This window comes from Ceratotherium simum, chromosome 1 (genome assembly GCF_057802395.1).
Source record: "Ceratotherium simum simum isolate JZ-2026a chromosome 1, ASM5780239v1, whole genome shotgun sequence".
NCBI lineage: Eukaryota > Metazoa > Chordata > Mammalia > Perissodactyla > Rhinocerotidae > Ceratotherium > Ceratotherium simum.
The window spans coordinates 17,119,461-17,142,064 of NC_141900.1; the positions used below are offsets into that span (position 1 = coordinate 17,119,461).

Consider the following 22,604-nt stretch of genomic DNA (forward strand, 5'->3'; position numbering starts at 1 on the left):
CCTTTTCAGACTTTTCTGCTGGAATGCTTAGAGTCAAATTTTTGGCCAACTCTAAATATACCTTAGGGCCTTGCAGTATGCATTTCGTATATAACTTCACGCCTGGCTTCATTAAATTTATTCTCCTCTCTTCTTCCCCATATTCCATGTTCCTCTCCAATTATTTTGTTGAATCTTGTGTACATTTATATAAGCCACCTTAAATCCTCTGAAAAAATAGGGTAAAAAGAAACATTAAGATTTGTTGGGGGTTACATTTTTTTATTGTTATTATGCATAGCCGCATGTTTTTCACATGGTTGAGTTAAGTTATTAGCTTGAGGTAACATTGAGTTTTCCTCCAAAGAATGTCTTTCTTATTATTCCTCCCAGGAAGCAATGCCACATAGTTATGTGTTGATGTGAACTTATATGCATTATCTTCTCAAAGTTCTAGGAAAAGAAAGACTACACTTGGTGAGACACATCACAATGCTATATGCTAATTTTAAAGCAGCTGTGAGTTTCCATCTTGCACACAAATCTCTGACGTGGTATAATCACAGAGCTTAGGAGACGGTCGCTTTTCTTTACCTATATACTGTCTGATTTAGCAAGCAAGGAATCAACAAGGATGAACAAACCAATAAAGTTAATGAACAAACTCTTATGACAGGGTTGAAAATATTAACTTGTGAACATTCCTGGCAGCAGATATGGAGGGGCAATCTGGGGGCTGCAGCATTACAGCATCCCCTACAGGCAGAACAGGATTCTCAATTGAAGGGGAGCTTAGAGATCACCTCACTCAAACCTTTGCTTTAAAGCCAGCGGTCAGTAGAGAACCTTGCCTGAGTATCTGCTGACTCCTGAAAAGGCTATTGGTCAGTTATGATCCCAGGATAAGACCAAAGTTCAAAAGCATTCCTGTTGATATACCAGTCAACATTTTTATTAGCAGTTTTGGATCCATTCAAGAGACAACAATGGACTATAGAGTAACATCTTCCTGAGACAAAAATGGAACAATCCCAGGCTGAAGCTCCCTGGCGATTTTCAGGGCTTAGATGCACTGACAGGGGATCCCACATTGCACAAGTGTCTGGAGACCTAATTTATTTTTTGCAAATGAAAAAACTGCCAATTTATATGATGTAACATAGGAAAACATCCTCTTTATTTTGGGGGATGGAGATGTCCTTGTCAGCATGAGGTTATCTATTCTTTTCCACGCCCTTTGAACTTGACTTTGTTTCCCATGCATACAAAAAGTTGCAAGATGCAGCTTAAGAGCTTTGTTTACACAACTGATGATTCATGATTTATCTGGCAGTCAGGGAGTCCTTTCAGTTAGAAAAAATTGCCTTGCCTCAATTTGATACTAAAAAGGAAGATATTGAATATGGTAACTGTACAAAATACTATGAAGGCACTGGCTACTACACATATGTAGAAGTCATCTTCACCCTAAGGAGACAGATGGGGTTTTACATGATGGGTGTCTATGTCCCGACCCTGCTGATTGTGGTTCTTTCTTGGCTTTCCTTCTGGATCAACCCAGAAGGTGCTGCCAGATGGCTCCCCTGGGTATCTTCTCAGTACTCAGCTTGGCCTCTGAGTGCGTAATTCTTTTTCTTTATTTTGTGAGGAAGATCAGCCCTGTGCTAACATCTGCCAATCCTCCTCTTTTTTTGCTGAGGAAGACTGGTCCTGGGCTAACATCCACATCCATCTTCCTCCACTTTATATGGGACGCCACCACAGCATGGCTTGCCAAGCGGTGCGTCGGTGCGCGCCCGGGATCGGAAACGGCGAACTCCGGGCTGCCGCATTGGAGCGCGCGCACTTAACCGTTTGCGCCACTGGGCCAGCCCCCTGAGTGCACAATTCCTGCTGCTGAACTTCGCAAAGTGTCCTACATTAAGGCTCTCGATGTATGCCTCCTGGCTTGTCTTCGCTTTGGGTTTGCTTCACTGGTGGATGCTGTTGTCCAGGTGATGTTGAACAACCCCAAACGAGTTGAAGCAGAAAAAGCCAGAATTACTAAGGCTGAGCATGCAGATGGGAAAGGCGGAAATGAAGCTAAAAAGAATACTGTGAATGGTCCAGGGACTCCTGTGCACATTAGCACTTTGCAGGTTGGAGACATCAGATGCAAAAAGGTTTGTATTTCCAAGTCTGATCTGAGATCTAATGACTTCAGCATTGTTGGAAGCTTACCAAGAGATTTCGAATTACCCAATTATGACTGTTATGGAAAACTTACTGAAATCAACAATGGACTTGGAAAATCTCAGGGAAGGAACAAGAAGGTGCCCTGCCAAACCCGTTATTCCAACAGCAGCAAAGTGAATTGATCTTTATGCAAGAGCATTGTTACCTTATTGCTTCTTGCTCTTCAATGTTATATATTGGTCTATATATTTACAATAAATCTTTCCCATTTGTATAAAATAAAATCCCATTTCATTGTGACCAACCTTATTCATAAATGCCAATCTACGAAATATTTTTCATTTTCGTAGGTACACATTGCATTTTGGATGCCATTTGATTGTAATAAAAATGTGGCACCTTAATTTTGAATGGCAGCACGGTCTTGTAACATCTGTGCTCTAGTAATGATATATATATGTAGAGTAAACATATTGCTTTAGGAATAAATGAAGGATAATCATACTACATAATATAAATCCAAACAATTCTCTTCACTTACTGTAAATTGCAAATACTTCAGATAATTCTCATAAGATGATATGCACACTAAATACCGCTATGGTCACCATTCTTATGTATGTAGTACGTCAAATTTCCTGCCTTATGATTTTCAGAGAAAGCCATTTTATTCTTGTATAATTTTAGATGGTATCACAGATTCAGCGAAATTATATTACATATTGTTTAAACTTTGTAAGTAGAAATATATCACTTATAATTATGTGTCCTCTGTGGAGAAATAAAGTTCAAAAAATTACTAATTTGTAGAATCAGCTAATTTTAAAGTGCGCTCATGTTGTCAAAACGCCAGATAATAAAACACAGTAAGCCTTTTTAAACAAAACAAAATATTAACTTGTGAGTAACCACAGTTTTTCTACTTTTGAAGCCTTTCAAGGCTTCAGAACTGCTGGTAAAGCGAAAGGTGAGGAAGACGACTGGAAGGAGCTGAAAAAGACAATAGGACTGACTGTGCACCTGTTTAGTTATCATGGTGGAGAGGTGCGAGTGGGAAGGGCAGGGGAAGTGAGGAAGCAGCTGTGGGGCCAGGGGGACTCTGAGGACAGAGATGCCCACTGAAGACTTTTAAGAATTTGTTGTTGTTATATTTTGTTTGAAAAAAAAATCCTTTATTTGGTATCTCTTCAAGAAACTGTGTTAAAGGCTTAATTTTATTTAAGGATTTTGGTATCAGGATTACATATATTTTCTTTTAAATGTGCCATAAGACTAGCCTAATTTTGTATCATTTTAGGAGGAGCTTTGGAGAACTTTGTTGTGAGCAATTTTTGTGACTCCCTTTTTTACTATTTTTATTAAGGTAAAATATATATAACAAAATTTACCATTTTAAGTGTAAAAATCAGTGACATGAATTACATTCACATTCTTTGCAACCATCACCACAATCTATTTCCAAAATTTTCATCACCCTAAACAGAAATTCTGAACTCATTAAGAAATAACACCCAATTTCTCCCTCCCTCCAACTCCTACAAACCTCTAATCTGCTTTCTGTCCCTACCAATTTGCTTATTCTAGGCATCTCTTATAAGTGGAATCATACAATATTTGTCCTTTTGTTTCTGGCTTATTTCATTTAGCATAATGTTTTCAAGGTTCATCCATGTTGTAGCATGTATCAATACTTCATTCCTTTTTACAGCTGAATAATATTCCATTGTATATATATACACCACATTTTATTTAACCATTCCTCTGTTAATGGGCACTTGGGTTGTTTCCACTTTTTGGCTATCGTGAATCATGTTTTTATGAACATTGGTGTACAGACATATGTTTACATCCCAGTTTTCAGTTTTCTCAGGTATATATCTAGGAATGGAATTGCTGGGTCAAATGGTAATTCTACGTTTAACCTTTTGAGGAACTGCCACACTGTTTTCCACACATCTGCCCCATTTTATATTCTTACCAGCAGTGTACAAGGGTACCAATTTCTCCACATCCTTATCAACAATTATTTTCCCTTTTTTATTATAGCCATCCTAGTTAGGTGTGAAATGGTATCTCATTGTGGTTTTGATTTGCATTTCTCTAATGACTAACAGTGTTAAGGATCTTTTCATGTGCTTGTTGACCATTTGCTTATCTTCTTTGGAGAAACATCTATTCAAGTCCTTTGTCGATTTCTGATATTAAAGCCTTATCAGATATAAGATTTGCAAATATTTTCACCCATTCTGTGGGTTGTCTTTTCACTCCCTTGACAGTTTCCTTTGGGGCACAAAGTTTTTAATTTTGATGAAGTCCAATTTATCTATTTTCTCTTTTGTTGCCTGTGCTTTTGGTGTCATATTTAAGAAACCATTGCCTAATCCAATGTCCTACAGATTTTCCCCTATGCTTTCTTCTAAGAGTTTTAGAGTTTTAGCTCTTCAATTTGGGTCTTGATCCATTTTGAATTAATTCTCATATATAGTGTAAGGTAATGGTACAACTTCATCATTTTAAATGTGGATATCTAGTTTTTCCAGTACTATTTCTAGAAGAGACTATTCTCTTCTCATTGAATGATCTTGCCATCCTTGTCAAACATCAACTGACCATGAATGTGAAGGTTTACTTACAGGCTCTCAATTCTATTCTGTTGGTCTATATGTCTGTCCTTATGCCACTGCCACACTGTTTTTCACTATTGTCACTTTGTAATAAGTCTTGAAATCAGAAAGTTGGGGTACTCCAACTTTGTTCTTTTTCAAGATTGTCTTGGCTATTCTGAGTACCTTGAAATTTCGTATGAATTTTAGGATGAGTTTTTCCATTTCTGCAAAAAATACCATTGGGATTTTTGTAGGAGTTGCATTGAATCTATAGATCACTTTGGGTAGCATTGTCATCTTGACGATATTAAGTTTTCCAATCCATGAACACAGGATGTTTTTCTACTTATCTATGTCTGCTTTAGTTTCTTGCAGCACTGTTTTATATTTTTCAGTGTTAAAGTCTTGCATTTGTACACTGATTAAATTTATTCCTAAATATTTTACTCTTAAATGCTATGGTAAATTTAATTAATTTCCTTTTTAGGTTTCTAATTGCTAGTGTATAGAAACATAAATGGTTTTTGTATGTTGTTTTTGTATCCTGCATCTTTGCTGAATTAGCTCTAATAATTTTTGTGTGTGTCTGTAATTCTTTAGGATCTAATAGATACAAAATCATGTTATCTGCTAATAGAGATAGTTGTACTTTTTTCTTTCCTATTTGGATGCTTTTATTTCTTTTCCTTGCCTAATTACTCTTGTTAGAACTTCCAATACTATGTTAAATAGGAGTGGCAAAAGTGGGGATCCTTGTTTTGTTCCTGATCTTAGAAGAAAAGCTTTCTGTCTTTCACCACTGAGTATGATGTTAGCTGTGGATTTTTCATATACGGCCTTTATCATCTTGAGGAAGTTCTTTTCTTCCTAGTTTATTGAGTGTTTTTATCATGAGAGGGTATTGGATTTTTGTCTAATGCTTTTTCTATATCAATTGAGATAATATCTGTTTTTTCCTTCATTCTATTAATGTAGTGTATTACATGCATTGATTTTCATATATTGAAATACCTCTGTATTCCTGGGATAAATCTCACTTGATCATGCTGTATAATCCTGTTAATATGCTGTTGAATTCAGTTTGCTAGTATTTTGTTCAGGATTTTGGCACTGATGTTCATAAGGCATATTGTTCTGTACTTTTCTTTTTCACGTAGCCCCTTTGGCTCTTGTATCAGGGTAATACTGGCCTCATAGAATGAGTTAAGAAATGTTCCCTCCTTTTCAGTTTTTTTGAGGAGCTTGAGAATTGGTGTTAATTCTTATTTAAATGTTTGATAGAACTCTCCAAAGAAGCCATCTGGGCCTGATCTTTTCTTCGTTGGGAGGTTTTTAATTACTGATTTAATCTCCTTATTGATTATAGGTCTATCCAGATTTTCTGTTCCTTCTTGAGTCAGTTTTAGTAGTTTATGTCTTCCTAGGAATTTGTGCATTTAATCTAGGTTTATCCAATTTATTGGCATACAGTTGTTCATAGTATTCTCTTATAATCTTTTTTATGTCTGTAAAGTGGGTGGTAATGTTCCTTTCTTCAATTCTGATTTTAGTAATTTGCATTTTCTCTTTCTTTTTTTTTTAGTCAATCTAGCTAAAGGTTGTCAAGTTTTTTGATCTTTTCAAAGAATAATCTTTTGGTTTTGTTGATTTTCTCTATTGATTTTATATTCTCTATTTCATTTCCCTCCACTCTAATCATTATTATTTCCTTTTTTCTGCTAAGTTTGGGTTGAATTTGCTCTTCTTTTTCTAGTTCCTTATGGTGTAAATTTAGTTTATTGATTTGAGACTGTTCTTCATTTTAAAGTAATCATTTACAGCTCTAAATTTCCCTCTTGGCACTGCTTCTGCTATAAGCCGTAAGTGTTAGTATGTTGTGTTTTTGTTTTCTTTCATCTCAAGGTATTTTCTAACTTCTTTTGTGATTTCTTCTATGACCCATTGGTTTTAAGAATGTGTTGTATAATTTCCACATATTTGCAAGCTTTCCAGTTTTCCTTCAGTAATTGATTTCTAGTATCATTCCATTGTAGTCAGACAAGATACTTCATATGATTTCAATATTTTTAAAATTTATTAAGATTTTTTGGTGGTCTAACATATGGTTTATCTTAGAGATGTGCCATGTGTACTTGAGAAGAATGTGTATTCTACTGTTGATTGGTGGAGTGCCCTGTATATATCTTTCACGTCTAATGGGACCATAGTATTGTTCAAGTCCTCTATTTCCTTTTTAATCTTCTGTCTTATTGTTCTACCCATTATTGAAAGAGGGATATTGAAGTCTCTATTATTGTGGAACTGTCTATTTCTCCCTGCAGTTCTGTCAAAGTTTGCTTCATGTATTTTGGGATTCTGTTGTTATGTGTGTATATGATTTTTACAGTTATATCTTGATGAATTGAATCTTTCTCAATATATAATATCTTCTTTTGTCTCTTATAAACCTTTTTGATGTAAAACATATTTTTCTGATAAAAATATAGCCACCTTAGCTCTCTTTTAGTTACTATTTGCATGGAATATATTTTTCCATCTTTTTATTTTCAACCTCTTTGTGTCTTTGGATCTAAAATGAATCTCTTGTAGACAGCATATAAATGGATCACATATTTTAATCTTTTCTGCCAACCTCTGCCTTTAAATTGGAGAATTTACTCCACTTATACTTGAAGTAATCACTGATTAGAAGAATTTACTTCTGCCACTTACCTATTTGTTTTCTGTATGTCCTATGTGCTTTTGTTCCTCAATTTCTCATTACTGGCTCTTTTTGTATTTGGTTAATTTCTTTTCGGTGTACCATTTTGATTCCCTTTTTTCCTGCAATTTTTAAAAACTTTTCTTAGGGTAACCAATAAGGAATTCCCACTTGGGAATTATAACTAACGTTCTTAAACTTCTAACAACCTACTTTGAATAATACCGACTTAGTTTCAATAGTATACAAATGCTCTGCTCCTACACATCTCTGTCTCTCTCTCTTTTATATAATTACTGTCACAGATTGCATATTTATACATTGTGTGCCCATTAACATATGTTTATATTCATTACCTTATTTATATTTGTCTTTTATATACTATAGAAAACAAAGAGGAGTAAGAAATCAAAAGTACAATAATACTGGCTTTTATATATACCTATGTAGTTACCTTTACCAGTGTTCTGTGAATTACTGTCTAGTGTCTTTTCATTTCAGTTTGAAGTACTCCCTTTACATTTTTGTTAACTTGGGAATGTCTTAGTTTCACCTTCACTCTTGAAGGATAGTTTTGCTGGATATAGAATTCTTAGTTGACAGTTTTTTCTTTTAGCATTTTAGATGTTTTATCCCACTGCCTTTGGCCTCCGTGGTTTCTGATGAGAAATCAGCTGTTACTGAGGAGTCCATGTATATAACAAGTCACCTCTCTCTTACTGCTCTCAAGATTCTTTGTTTTTGGCTTTTTACAGTTTGATTGTAATGTGTCTCAGTGTGTATCTCTTTGAGTTTCTCTTGCTTGGAATGCATTGAGCTTCTTGGATGTGTAGATTTAAGCATTTCATCATATTTGGGAAGTTTTCAGCCATTCATTCTTCAAATATTCTTTCTGCTCCTTTCTCTCACTCTTTTCCTTCTGCAATTCCCAAAATGCATATGGTGGCCTGCTTGGTAGTGTCCCATGGATCCCTTAGGCACTGTTTACTTTTCTTTCTTCTCTTTTTTATTTCTGCTCCTCATACTGGATAATTCCCACTTTCCTATCTTCCAGTTCATTGGTTCTTTCTTTTGCCTGCTCCAATTTGTTTTGAACCTCTCTAGTGAATTTTTCAATTCCATGATTGAATTTTTCAGCTCCAGAATTCCTACTTTGTTTATTTTTGTAATTTATCTTTATTCATATTCTCATTTTGTTCATGCATCATTTTCCTGACTTCCTTTAGTTTTTTTATCCATGGTTTCCTTAAGCTCTTTGAGCATATTAAGATAGTTGATTTAAAGTCTTTATCCAGTAAGTCCAATATTTGGGCTTTCTCAGGGATGGTTTCTGTCCATTTTTTCCTGTGAATGGGCCATACTTTCCTATTTCTTTGGATATTTTGTGATTTTTTTGTTGAAAACTGAGCATTCAACTATTATAATGCAGTAACTCTGGAAATCAGATTTTCCCTCTTCCCCAGGGTTTGCTCTTCTGGATTAGTGAAGACTTAGCGTGTGTTCAGCCAGTGTTTTGACTGACATTTCCTTGAAAGCCAAGAGTTTAAAGACAACAACAACAATGAGCCACCTCTTCAAGGCTTTGTGGACTGGCTCTGTGCTGTGGCACTTCTTTAACACTTAGCCAAGCCATTTACAATTCTGCATCAGCCTTCACTTCCTGCTCGTACTGAGCCTATACATCAGCCAGTGGTGAAAACTTAGGATCTCTCAGATCTTTTCTGAGCATGTATCTTCTCCTGGGCAAGTGCATAACTTCCTAAATTCCCCAGCATGCACTAGTCTTTTTGAACATCTTCATTTCCCAAAGAAACTCTCTCCCCAGCATTTTGTCCCTGGCATTAGGTAGTCTATTATATGTTTCAACCATAATCTTTGGCCCCAGGCAGCTGTGGGATTTTTGATCACCATACATTGTTTTCCAGCAATGCCCATCACTTTTCCTCCCTGAGTGTTTTCCAGGTTAAGTGAAACAGAGATGAGTGCCTTGTGTCATCCTTCAGGTAGCCTCCAGACAGGTTAGAACAGAAAAACACTATAGTTTGTGAATAATATCTGCTCTGTTCTGTCTGGTGAGAGACAGAGTCCCACACTGGGAACACAGGCTACACTCTTTAAGACTGTCAAAAAGCTAAGGAAGTGGTAGGGCAAGGGCAAGTAAAAATGTCACAAAGCTTTCATATCATTTTTAAGTTGCCTTTTTGTTGATTCAGCATTCACTTGGTTGCTTTAAACCTTTGATTATTTTCCAGAGTTCTAACAAAGTTGGTTCTGACAGTTTCTTGTTGTTTTTGCAATGTTCCTATGGAGGAATGGGAGCTTGGAGCTGCCTACTCCACCACTGTGCTGACATCACACCAATGGAGCCTTCTTGACTCCCGTGCTCTGAAGGCCTGACTTACTCTCAACTCAGATGCCTTCTTCCCAACATGACCAAAATGGAACTCACGGTATTTCCTTCTAACCTACTTCTCTCTCTGGGTTCCCCATCTGGGAATGGTTAGATCATTTTCTTAGTTACTCAAGCTAGGTAGCTTTATCTTTTCCCACTTATTCGGTAGAGTGGGAGTCAATCATCAAGTCCTGTGGATGCAATGCAGACTTCTAAGAATTCTCCAATCATTCCACTTACCATTAACCCACCATTTCGACATTAGTTCAGGTTGCTGTCATCTTTCACTTTGATTATTGCAATGCCTCCTGCCTGGAGAGCTTGCATATCATTTTCCCTCTCCATCTCCTATATGCATCTGCTCAAAGCACTCTGTGCTTACCCTTAAGAACCCTTGAATACATGTTAATTTTCTATCTTCTGCTTTTATAGTCCTAAGCTCCTTTAGGACAAGGACTATATATATTCAGCCCTGCAACAGTGTCCAGAAAGCTGAACAAATGATTCTTGAGTGTCTGAAACAGACCCACAATACTAGCCCTCAGAGTGATATGATATTGTATAGTAGACATAGTAAGACAGAAATCAGCAAAATGTCTTTATATATAAACATTGATACACACACACACACATATATATATACACACACGCACATATATATGATGGTTTAGAAACTTTTAAAACTGAATTCTCTTTTTTGCTTCCTTACCTCTGATTTTGAAAAATCCTACCCATTTTTCAAGATCTATTTCACTCCTTTTCTTCTCCAGCTGCTACCCATCAAACATACACCTGTCGATTCAGCACAGAATTATACACTAATTCAAAATCCTCTACATTGTTCATAATGCTTGCCTCATCAAAAAAGGGAGGGATCTACAGATGTTAGGATAGATCTATACCATATTGCTAATAGAAACTATAAACAATGTAGTTTCACTCACCTCCTCCCCAGTCATTCATCATGGACATGTTTAATAATTTACTATTTTATGGTGGTTATAATTAGGTATTGTTTCTGTGAGTTTTGTCTCCCCATTAGATTTGCATTTCCCTAAAGGTAGCAACCTTCATTCAACCAGTTTTGTGTTAACCAAGAACCCACAGTTCAAGCAGACATACAATACATATTTTTCCAACATAAGTGTTTATGGGTTGTTGCAATCATGCCTTGGTCTATACTTGAGTCAGACTTATGGAATGAGCTGTACTGTGCCAGAATTTACTTTTATTTTATGCATCTAATATTTTGATACAATGTTCTTATACCTGGAGAAATCATAGCCTAAATGACAATATTAAGGGAACAATGTACTCTTCTCTCCCTAAGGAACCTGGTTGGGTGTGGAGAGGTTTCTCACTTCACATCACTTTCTCATTATGCTCTGGAGATTGAGTCTCATTTTGGCTCATCCAGCAGGGGACAACACTCCACACGTGAAGAAGCTGTACAGCTAAATTCAGGTCAGCAGCCAGAGCCAGACAGGTGTACTTTTGTGGCCTTGCTCTTTGAAAATAAAGAAGGAAAGTCAGTTTGATGGGAAAAGTCACCTGTCTTACACTCCATCTCACACGTTGCCCAGAAGAGAAAAGTTTTCAAGTTTTCTATCAACAGCTAAGCAGACTCACTCCATATACACATTACATAGCTACCTCTTCCCAATAAGTACCTCTTTGCCAAAGAATAGAATGATTGCCTTTTACTCTATGATTTCTAGTATTCTATTATATTACATTATCATATAGCACCCCCAGGTGGTTAGTAGGTTCCAAGTGTCTAAATACTTAGAGAACAGAGTTGAGGCTGCTGAAAGAGACTTTGGCCATTTAAATCGGAGAAGTGGAGGGAAATCAAGGAGAGGGACTGCACGAGACTGCATCATGGCAGATGGCACAGACAGCTTGAGACCAAGGCTTGCAAACCCAAGAGTGTCTCACTTGCCCCACTGTTTCCCAGGGCCCTGGCATCTACAAGACTCGGCTTTGAGGCTTCAAGGCTGCTATGGAGTAGCATTGTGTGTCTGGCAGGAAATAAAATTTGACTCAGAAATATGGGAAAAGTTCTGGTCTTTCCAGGACAGCCTTGTCCTAGGCCCAGTCACTGTAACAAGCAAAGAAAAGAAAATAATAATTAAAGAGGTACTGTACTTTAGTTTTCCTCAGGATTCTCAGGAACAAACTCTTCAAAAAATCTACTAATGGTCTCCGTTGCCTCGTAGGTATTAGATGATCCATGGACAGCATTTTTCAAAACACTTCTTCCAAACCGGGCTCGAATAGAGTCTGGGGACAGTAGTTTTGCTTCATCTGGGTCTGTGGGACCCATCAATCGTCTCCATTCTGAAACAGCATTCCACTTGGTCAGAATCATGACCAGAGACGGACCCCTGCAAATAATAATGCTTTCAGAAGACCTGGGCTATTTACAAGTCTAGAGACTGCATATCTGGCTAAAGACAGAATGCCACAGCTTCATCCAGAGAGCTCCTCTTTATTCTTTGTCCTTATCAGTGTGATTTTGTGCTTTTTTTTTCATTTCTCCCTCTTCCAAAACGTTTTTGTGCTAGAAGAGTGCTGTAGTCTAATTTTAGGGATATACGCCAGGCACTGTTCCAAGTGCTTTCAATGTATCAATTATTTAGGCCTCACAACAAACCTCTGAGGTAAGTACCATTATTACCCCAATTTACAGATAAGGAAACTGAGACACCAATTAAGTATATTGGCAAAGTGGGGATTTAAACTCAGAGAGCCTCTATATCTACTGTGAAGACCTAAAGAAACAGGAAGAAAAGAAGGAAGGAAGGAAGGAAGGAAGGAGAGGAAGATAGGGAGGGAAGGAAGTAAATAAAAAAAGAATAAACCTCAAATATTAACAGGGTGTCTTTTCATGAATGAAATTAGACTAAATGTTTTAATTAATTTTTTTATTTTTCAAAGTTTCTACAATGAACATTTACTACTTTTATAATGTGAAGAACTGTATATCAGAAACTTACTCAGATAACATTTCCAATATATCTTTATAAAAGTCTTTTCCTTTTATTTTTGAATAAATTATCCCCACTGGCTCTTCAGTTAGCAGCATTTCCTTTATCTCTGTTATATCAAATCCAGCCTCTTTAATGAGCTCCAAGATCTCCTCTAGGGAAAACAGATATGAGGTAATCCTACAGATTTCCTCCACTTTTGCTCCATATTCAATTAGATTGAAATAACTATGGAAATGAATAGTTTTACTTGCACACTCTGGTTTAAAAAACTAAAACTATGCTAAACTAAATTGAATTTAAAAAGCACCAGATTAGAGGCCAGCCCGGTGGCGTAGCAGTTAAGTTCACATGCTCTGCTGTGGCGGCCCAGGGTTCACGGGTTGAGATCCTGGGCGCGGACCTACGCACCACTCATCAAGCCATGCTGAGGTGGCATCCCACATAGAGCAACTAGAAGGATGTACAACTATGACATACAACTATCTACTGGGGCTGTGGGGAGAAAAAAGGAAAAAAGGAGGAAGTCTGGCAACAGATGTTAGCTCAGGGCCAATCTTCCTTAAAAAAAAAAAAAGTAATTAAAAAAAAACAAAGCACTAGATTGACATTCAGAAGAACTTTATTATGTTAATGTAGATCTTCAGTCTCTGAGATCCATCTTTCCAAGAACCATCTGAAACATCTAGTGGACTATAGAAGAGGGAGAGGGGTGATCTGCTCGTATGCTAAAAGTTAATACGTGTTTTCATCTCCATGCTACAAATGCCAAGGAACTTCTTGCCAGATATGGATGGAAGGGGACAGCCAATGTGAACTCTTCTCCCTGAAGAAGGAGGGCACCACTGAGGAAATAAAATTAAGTAAATCTTGTCAAAATCTCACCAACAGCCGAAACTTTGAGGGCTACATTCTGGAGACAAAGGTGTTCATTGCATTATTCTTTCAACTTTTCTGTAGTTTGAAAATTTTCACAAAATTTGGAGGAAAAAAATACATTGGCTTTTATTTTTAAATATTTACCTCTTTGTTGATGTGTCACATGAGGTTTAATCAGTGCTAAAGTGCTTTGAGGAGGAAAGAAATACTGGATTTCCTTTTCAGCAGCTTCTAATGAATCACTTCCATACAACTGGTTGATAGGCAAACTTGCCATTGCAAATTGTGCACATAAACTTTGAAAAAGAAGTGAAGTTAAAAACAGTTATCCTATAATATAATATAACATAACACACAATGTAACACTATTGATATAAATTGTTCAAAAGTTAGCAAGAATAGCAACTCCTCCCTGATCTAGGCACTGCATGAAAGGGAACAATTACAGAGTGGCTTGGAGCATGCTACCTCCTTCCAAGGAGGTAATAGTCATTAGGAAGAAAGGACATGAACATGTAAATAATCGTGATAATGGATATTGACAGATAACCGTGAAAGAAGCCGTGGATGCCCTGGTGCAGTGAGAAAGCACAGACTGTGGAATCCTGGCTGTACCACTTGCTAGCTGTGTGATATTGGGCAATTACTTCTCTGGGCTTTAGTTGTCTCAAATATAAATAAGATGATAAAACCTGTTTTGGAAGGTGATTTTGAGGGTGTAATCAGATGACGTATTTGAAATATATGGTACATATTAAGCTCACAAGAAATATTCCTTCCCCTTCGTTTACCACTAAATATTATCAAGCACTTAAGAGGGCATTTGTCTCTATACCAAAGATACCAAATTATAAACACCGAATCCAGGAGACAGTGCAATGGAACCCTCCAGGTGAGAAAGTGCAGCAATAAAAGAGGAGCATGCAGGACGGCTTTGTGTAAAGAGGCAGGAGTGATGTTGATGTTGGGTTGGGTAGTTTATTTTGGTTCTGCTTTCTTGATGTTTTTTCAGTTACTCTTTCTCTATCTATCTATGCATATTTCAGTAGAGGAGAAGCTCACCCTTCATTTTATTTTCTGTCCTTTACACACAGCCCTGAGCAACCAACCCACAAAATCCAGGCATGGTGAATAATACCCCTTTCTGTTAATAGACTAACATTACTGGAAACTTGGCATTATTGCCTTTCTGGTTTCAGTGACCCATTCAGATTTCCTTTATGCCTTAACCAACTTGACCTTCCCACTTGGCCCTTGGCTCTTCTCACACTTCTGATTTGAAAATACTTGCAGCCCAAGACCCTTGTAGACTGTGATTGCCAGGGATGGGGTATTTGCACAATGAATGATGAAAACAACCCAAGCCAACCAACCAGCACTTACTCCATTCAATGCAGAGAACTGCAACCAGCCCTCTCTTATGCTGTTAGACATGTTTATTGGAAAAAGTGTGTGTGAGAGGCGAAGGATGGGATAAAGGGAATAAAGGGTGAGAGGGAGGGGTTGCTGTGTTTCTCTTTTATGCAAGTGACCATATTTCCAATTAAGCAAAGCAGATACCCAAGTGCAGGAAAAGGGCAGAGCTCTGCTTAATGAGTTATTTCTAAACCAACCTGAAAGAGCTGGGTGGAACCAAGAAAATTGGAAAGCGGGGACCAATAAAAAATAATGGTCAAGATTAGTTATGAACTTGTGGCAACATAGGGATCATAAGGCTCTGGATGAGAATCCTCACTATAATAGTGGGGTGGAGAGAGAGTCACTGAGTGCCTTCGCCTGGAGACAATGTCTCTGTGCTGGTGCACTACCTCCACACTTGGAACCACAATTTCTAGAACAGTGCGCCTACAGGCATAGGCCTCATGTTGATAGGAATTTTTCTCTCTGATGCCATGCATTGCATTCTATGCTGCATTTCATTAAGAGATTCTACGATACTCTGCTCACACCACTTACATGGTGTCCAACCATATATCCTTTATGGTAATTGTCTGGCACAGGAGTAAAGACATAAGTGAATAGGGCTATATAAGGGGTAAAATGAGTCCATTCAGGACAAGCCAGATTCCAGATATCCTACCCAAAAGAAACCATGTCAGCTTTCATCTAAGTGATGTTTCATAAGTACTGTTATTTATTGTGTCAACATGTATGTCAAGTTTACTGTGCCTGATAAAGCATCTCTATTCTTGCTCACTTGAAGGGAGGGCCTTTCTTCCCCTGAATTGAATCCCATCCTGAAATCAGCACAAAGAATTCAAGTGAATTGCAATTCAGTTTGTTTCCAGCAAGAGATACTATCCCTATCCTCCAGGCAAGACCAAGCCCAACAGCTAAGATCAAAAAATGTTTAAACAGTGCAACCTATGTGCCAGGGAACATGCCAAGTGTTGAGCTGATTACAAAGTTTAGCTGATTTCTAAGATTCATCAGTAAATTAACTAAATGTTCCCACCAGATTGTAGACTACATAATAAGTTAGTCATCATTGTCCTGAAACTCTTACAATTAACTGAAGAATCTGCAGCTGCCACCACACCCTTCTCAAAGGAATTTCTCCTGAATAGCAGATGGGTTGGATATTTCTGCCAAGAGATGAACTTTTGGCTGGATTATCCAACACTACCCATTACTTCCCAGCCCCAAACCAAGCATCCTACAACCTTCTCTTGCAAAGCCTTAGCCATATTCAGGCTGACGTTGGGCTGGGCCCTCCAGTCATAAGCATTCCATGCCTTACCCAGGAAAAGTAACTTTCCTCAGAGCCTCCCTTGCACTATAGCTGTGGTTCCTGTATTCCATATCCAAAAAGAAATTAAAATGGTTCCCATGAAGAAAGTTTGGGACCCATGACATGAATCCTACCTCTCTGGAAGACATTTTTTGGCTTCTTCAACATTGCTTGGTCCAATTAACTCTTTCCAGTGTTGTAAACCATTGTCTCTTAATAAAACAAGGGCTAAAGACGGACCACTGTTAGAAAAGAAAAAGTAAGTTAATAAAAGTATGGCTCAGTAGCTAATTATATATAGGTAATAAAAGTGTATTTGTTAAATAGACTAAAAAAAGTCAAAAATAATCCTTTTATCAAGAGTCTGAAATTAATTTCCAGTGTACTCTCAACCTATAAAAGGTTGCAAGCAGAGAAAGGAAGGGAAGAGAAGGGCCTTGGTTCTGATAAAGTTGTTCCTATATTGTTCCCATACGCCTGTTCATTTACATACCTTTGCTGGATTTCTGCTCCAGCTGCTATTTCACTTATTCTTCTAGTAATCTGACAGACTTCTAGCATTTCATTTCTCTCCTACGACCAGTGATCTTTAGGATTACCAAAGCCCTTGAGAGTCAGTAAGTTCTCTGCTTGGACTTGATGTTACACACCCTGGATTTCTGGCATTCAACTCAACTGGACTAAAGCAACTTCATCTTTCCATTGCTCTACTAACATTCTAGGAGAACTCAAGAAGATGGGCAGTTGAGCAGAGAATCAAGTTGAGAGTGAGATTGGCAAAGAAGCAGACTCAGCCCATGTTTACAGAATTGAGAGGGATAGCAACTTGAACAGGGCAGGGTTAAGAGATTTAAATGATTGAAAAATAAACCAGACTGTGCTTTCTAAACCTGAAATCTACTTTACCTGGTCATGTTTCCTATAAGATTTTCAAAAAAATCTTCACTTTCATATTTCTTGCACAGTGTTTGTGCTTCTTCTTTGGATAATACTATTTGTCTTTGCATCAGTATTTTAAAGCCTTCATCTTGAATAATATCCAAAACATCCTCTAAATGAAAAGTCACATAAGTTTTGGTTATATTGGTTATATTCAGAATGTATTATCATGAGTATAATGCTTTTCATTCTCATATGAAATTTAAAAGTTTGCAAAAATAGCTTATTAGATTTTAATTTAAGGTGAACAATATTCTTAACATATCAAATTATGATGCGATTTCCAATTTTTCATCACATCACGCAGCCACAGAGGCATCTCATTAGTAAACATTTTCTTCAGCTGTATGCACATGTATGCATGTGTGTACAGACAGTAACCAAAATAACCAACACAATTATGCAAGTATTTGTAAATAATTTTTATATTCAATAGCCTTTATTTTATTTGGCCCACTTGTGGAGAAACGAGTTGATTGGATATCCAAAAATATTTCTCAACCTCCTTCTTTCTTGCCTACTTCCCACTGTAGAAGCCTAGAATATGCAATACTCACTTCTCTACCCTCCTTTTGGATAGCATGGCAACATGGCCCAGATGTGGCTGATGACATATTAAGGATGTATACTAGAGATGCTTCTGAGAGAGTCACCCAGGGAGAACCTCTCTGCCTTACACCACCTTCTGCTTCCTGTTCTGGACATTTGAGGGACACGATGCTTGGAGCTGTGAGGTCATCTTGCAACAAAGAGGGCAAAACCAAAGCATGAAGGCTGACTCAGCCCACACAGCACTAAGCCCCTGATCAAGGCGAAAAACGCATCCTCACTGATATATTACCTCTCCCTTGTGGGGCATGAAACAAAGTTAACAAACTAGAAATAACCAGTCAATTGTCAGGAAAGAGTAAAACAAACAAGGAATTGTACATGTTAATATAGTTTAAGCAATAATTTGCTTCAGAACTACCTCACAGACAAGAGAAAGAAAAAACAGAATATTTATATAGTTCTTGAAATTTAAAAAGGTGTAATTCTTAGAGGAGACTGACGATTTTTAAAATTTTTGCATTACTAAATTCAAAAAAATGTTTCTCATATGAGAGTACCTAATGGCAAGGGTTTAAAAAGTGACAACTAATCCTCAAACAATTTGCATATGATGGCTTCTTGTAATGACCCATGAGAAAAGCTAAGGAAAAATATTCAGAGAAGGTAAATTTCTATAAAGCTAAAGAAACTAGCCTTAATGGCAGAGTGGGTGGATTGATGTCCTCAAGAATGCTCTCCTTAGTTTGCACTCTCTCAGTTAGGTGATCCCAAGAATTATAATCCAGGCACATAGAGGGTTCTTGGTATCCAACTACTAAATTGAAAAAGCACGGGGAAAACCATTATTCACAAGATGCTAATGAGTTTCCTTGACCTCACTACCAGAGGATTAATTTCCACTTCAAAGTCTGATATAGATAGATATGATAGGTATGATAATGGGCATTTTATTTTGTTGCATAGTGTCCACGAGGATTTTCAGACATCATCTCAAGTATTCCAGTGATGCCATTTGATGCACATATTCAGTGACAGGTATGGAGATGCAGATCCGGGTCCCAGATAAAGCATCTAGTAGTTGCATGGACATTTCATGGAATAACCTGATCCATAAAAATCATACTTTAAAGCCCAGAGCACCTTGATATCCTACTTCTCATCAATCACAGACAAATTGCTAAGTAAGGTGGCTAGTAATCAAATAAATGTGTAAAAATCAGTTCATTTTTATGTGTCTATGCAATCTTGAAAAAAACTGAGCAAAAAGAAAGGGAAAAAATTCTATAATTATCTAAATGAAACAAACAAAAACTGAATTATCTACAAAGAAACAAAAACTAGGCTGAAGCAGACTTTTCCTCTGCAATACAAAAGGCCAAAAATCAGTGGACCAAAGTCTATAGTTCTGGGGATGGGGGACTTATAAAAAAGAATTGTATAGTCATGTAAGTTTCTGTTCATATGTAAAGGTAATAGAAAGACATTCTCATATATGGAAGGGCTCAGAAAACAAAATAACTAAGCACGTATCTTTTATAAAACTGTACTTAAATATAAGCTCCAGACAACTGAGAAATAAAATATAATTAAGTGATTAAAAAGTGAGAAATTAATGGAGCTAAAGAACATGGAAAGTATGAAAACCAGTCTATATAAGAAAAATTCTAATAAATACATCTATTGTAAATCTGATTATAAACAAAATGTAAATTGCGAAATATCATCAAAAGATAAGACACATATTGTAAAAGTAACTTAACAACCACCATCTGTACTAAAACTTCAAACAACATTAACAAAAACAAAGGGCACAGAAATCACAAGTGGGTGGTGCTGAGACTGGGAAACGGAATAAAACTCTGCTAAACCTAAAACTCCTTCCTGTGCGATGGAGGCTTTGGGGGATATCTCCATTTTCAGGAGGTTTCTTTGTTTTGATTTTTCTTTTTCCCTCTCCTGGCCCTGCCCTGAGGTAACCCCAGCCACAAAATTGTACTCCAGAGGTAGTGGAGGCCCTGCAGACACCTAAAACTCTGAGAAAAAAAATCCTTCCCTTTGACCAGTAAAACTGCGAAGAGGAGCCTTCTGTGGCCCGAACAGTGTAGGAGAAACCCTGTTAATTTTTTCTCTCCCGCTTTTTTCTCACCACTTCAACCTGGAGGCAGTCTCAAATGTGGGAAGTGCACAACAGCACAGGGATGCTGAAACCCCAGCTCTCCAGCCAGAGAACAAAGAACAGGGGTCCATGAGGTAGATCCAGAGCGTGTAGGGTTTGCAGAGAGTGATTCCCTAAATCTGTGTTTGAAGCAGTGGACTCACCCCAAGCTGTGCATCCACCAGGTTGATCTGAGGAAATATAATAGAGGCTTGAGAACTGAACTATGGTGTACACTACTGCCTAGGTCTTTGACTGATCGAGAAGTTGTGCACAAATAGGGCAGTCCAGAATAGCATAAGAAAGCTTTGAAAATAGAACTGACATTGGAAATAACCACAGAAAGTGGGTTGGGACATGTGGTCTGAACCTAACCCGACTAATTGACTGCTAAAACAAACAAGCAAGAAATCAACATTCTCCAGAAGATTTTAACAAGATTCAGAGTCTCATAAGGTAATATCAAAATGACCAGGGACCAGGATACAATACAAAATTATCCAACCTATAAAGAAGTAAGCAAATCTCAACAACTCTAAAGTAAAAATGCAATCAACAGACAGCAATCCCTAGATGACTTAGATGTTGAAATGCTCAGATAAATAATTTAAAGCAGCTATTATAACTATGTTCCATGAGGTAAGGATGAACATTTTTGAAATGATTGATAACTATGTTCCATGAACTAAGGATGAACACTCTTGAAATGATTAGAAAGATAAAAGTCCTCAGCAGAGAAATAGAAGATATAAAAATGAACCAAATGAAATATGTAAAACTGAAAAATATAACAACTGAAATAAGAACATCACTGGATGGGCTGAATGCCAAAATGGAAATCACAGAAGGAAGATTCAGTCTTAACATTAAGCTCAAACAATAGAAATAATCCAATCAGAACAATCCAAAAAAAAAAGTGAGGAAAGCCTCAGGAAACTGTAGGACAATATCAAAAGATCTAACGTGCATGTCTTTGGAATTCCAGAGGAGTGAAGAAAGAGTTAGCAAGGAAAAAAATATGTAAAGAAATAGTGGTGGAAAATTCCACCAATTTGGTAAAAGACATTAATTTACAGATTCAAGATTTCAATGAACCCCAAACTCAAACATAAGCTCAAAGAAAAGTATGCTCAGATACATAATAATAAAACTGCTGAAAACGAAAGTTAAAGAAAAAATCTTGCAAATAGACAAAAAGAGAAAAAGTACATTACATATAAGGAAACAATGTTTTGAATGACTATGGATTTCTCATTAGAAACCAGTGAGGGCAGAAGGCAGTAGTACATTTTTAAAGCACTAAAGGAAAATAACTGACAATCCAGAATTCTATATCAGTAAATATATCCTTCAGGAATGAAAGTAAAGAAAAGACATTCTTAGATGAAAGAAAACTAATAGAATTTGTTGCCAGCAGACCTGCTCTAAAAGAAATGCTAAACTTCTTCAGGTAGAAGGAAAATGATATCAGAGGGAGACTTGGAACTTCAGAAAGGAAGAAAGGGTAATAGCAAATATCTGGGTGAATAGAATAAAATATTTTCCTTCTCTTAAGTTCTTTAAAATATTCATCATTGTTAAAAAGTAAAAATTACAATATAGTTTTCTGGATCAATATATGTAGATGTAATATGCACAGAAACTACAACAGATGGGAAAAGCGATATGCGGTTGTAAGATTACTACATTACACTTGAAGTGGTAAAATATTAACTCTAAGTAAAGTTAGGTAGATATATTGAAATCCATAGAACAACCACTAAAAAATATATAAAAATATATATAGTTAAAGAGCCAATATGGTCATGCGTCACCTAACAACCAGGATATGTTCTGAGAAATTCATTAATAGGTTGTTTTGTTGTTGTGCAAATATCATAAAGTGTACTCACACAAACCTAGATGGTATAGTCTACTACACACCTGAACTATATGGTACTAATCTTATGGGGCCACTGTCATATATGTAGTCTGTCATTGACCAAAACATCAGAAGGAGGTGCATTACTGTAGATAAATTTAAATGGAGCATTAAAAAACTATTTAAATTTCAAAAGAAGGCAGGAAAGAGAAAATAGGGTAGACAATTCCAAAATTTATCAATAAAGACATTTAATGTAAATACTATTAACATAGCAATTAAAAGACAAAGATTGTCAGAATGGATTTAAAAAAAGATGACTATATTCTGTGCTCACTGGAAAGAGAAATTTTAGGAGATAATGGAAATGATTCTGAAAAGCTAGATGCAAACTGAAGAGAAGAGGACCGTAGTAGTCCCAGAGGAGATAAAAACAATGAAAAGCAATTGTGCTTTTCGCCTCTTTTTCTTCTATTATGAATGAGAACGTGTGTGAGGATCCGATTTCAAAATTACCCAGAAAGCTTCGGTCTGAGGATATGCCTTAGATGACAGAGTTGCTTGGAGGTGATACACTGATCTGAGGCTTCTGGCCATATGAAAGAATCAGGAGGACTGCCTGAGGCAGCATCCAATAGAGGCCA

General features: G+C 37.0%; 1 protein-coding gene and 1 pseudogene across 1 annotated transcript in view; one reads left to right on the forward strand and one right to left on the reverse strand.

Annotated features, from left to right (window-relative positions):
• Positions 1 to 851: 851 nt before the first annotated feature.
• Positions 852 to 2,412, forward strand: LOC101397284 (glycine receptor subunit beta pseudogene; annotated as a pseudogene).
• An 8,661-nt stretch (positions 2,413 to 11,073) lies between these two features.
• The window catches only part of NME8 (NME/NM23 family member 8), a 49,877-nt gene continuing 38,346 nt past the window's right edge, over positions 11,074 to 22,604 (reverse strand). Inside the window, exons 11-16 of the mRNA XM_004439338.3 lie at positions 17,360 to 17,504; positions 16,588 to 16,695; positions 13,867 to 14,018; positions 12,853 to 12,997; positions 12,002 to 12,240; positions 11,074 to 11,360 (exon numbers count right to left, since the gene is read on the reverse strand). Of these exons, the coding sequence (XP_004439395.2) occupies positions 12,003 to 12,240; positions 12,853 to 12,997; positions 13,867 to 14,018; positions 16,588 to 16,695; positions 17,360 to 17,504 (788 nt within the window). The 3' untranslated portion in view covers positions 11,074 to 11,360; position 12,002. The remainder of the gene's footprint in view (positions 11,361 to 12,001; positions 12,241 to 12,852; positions 12,998 to 13,866; positions 14,019 to 16,587; positions 16,696 to 17,359; positions 17,505 to 22,604) is intronic.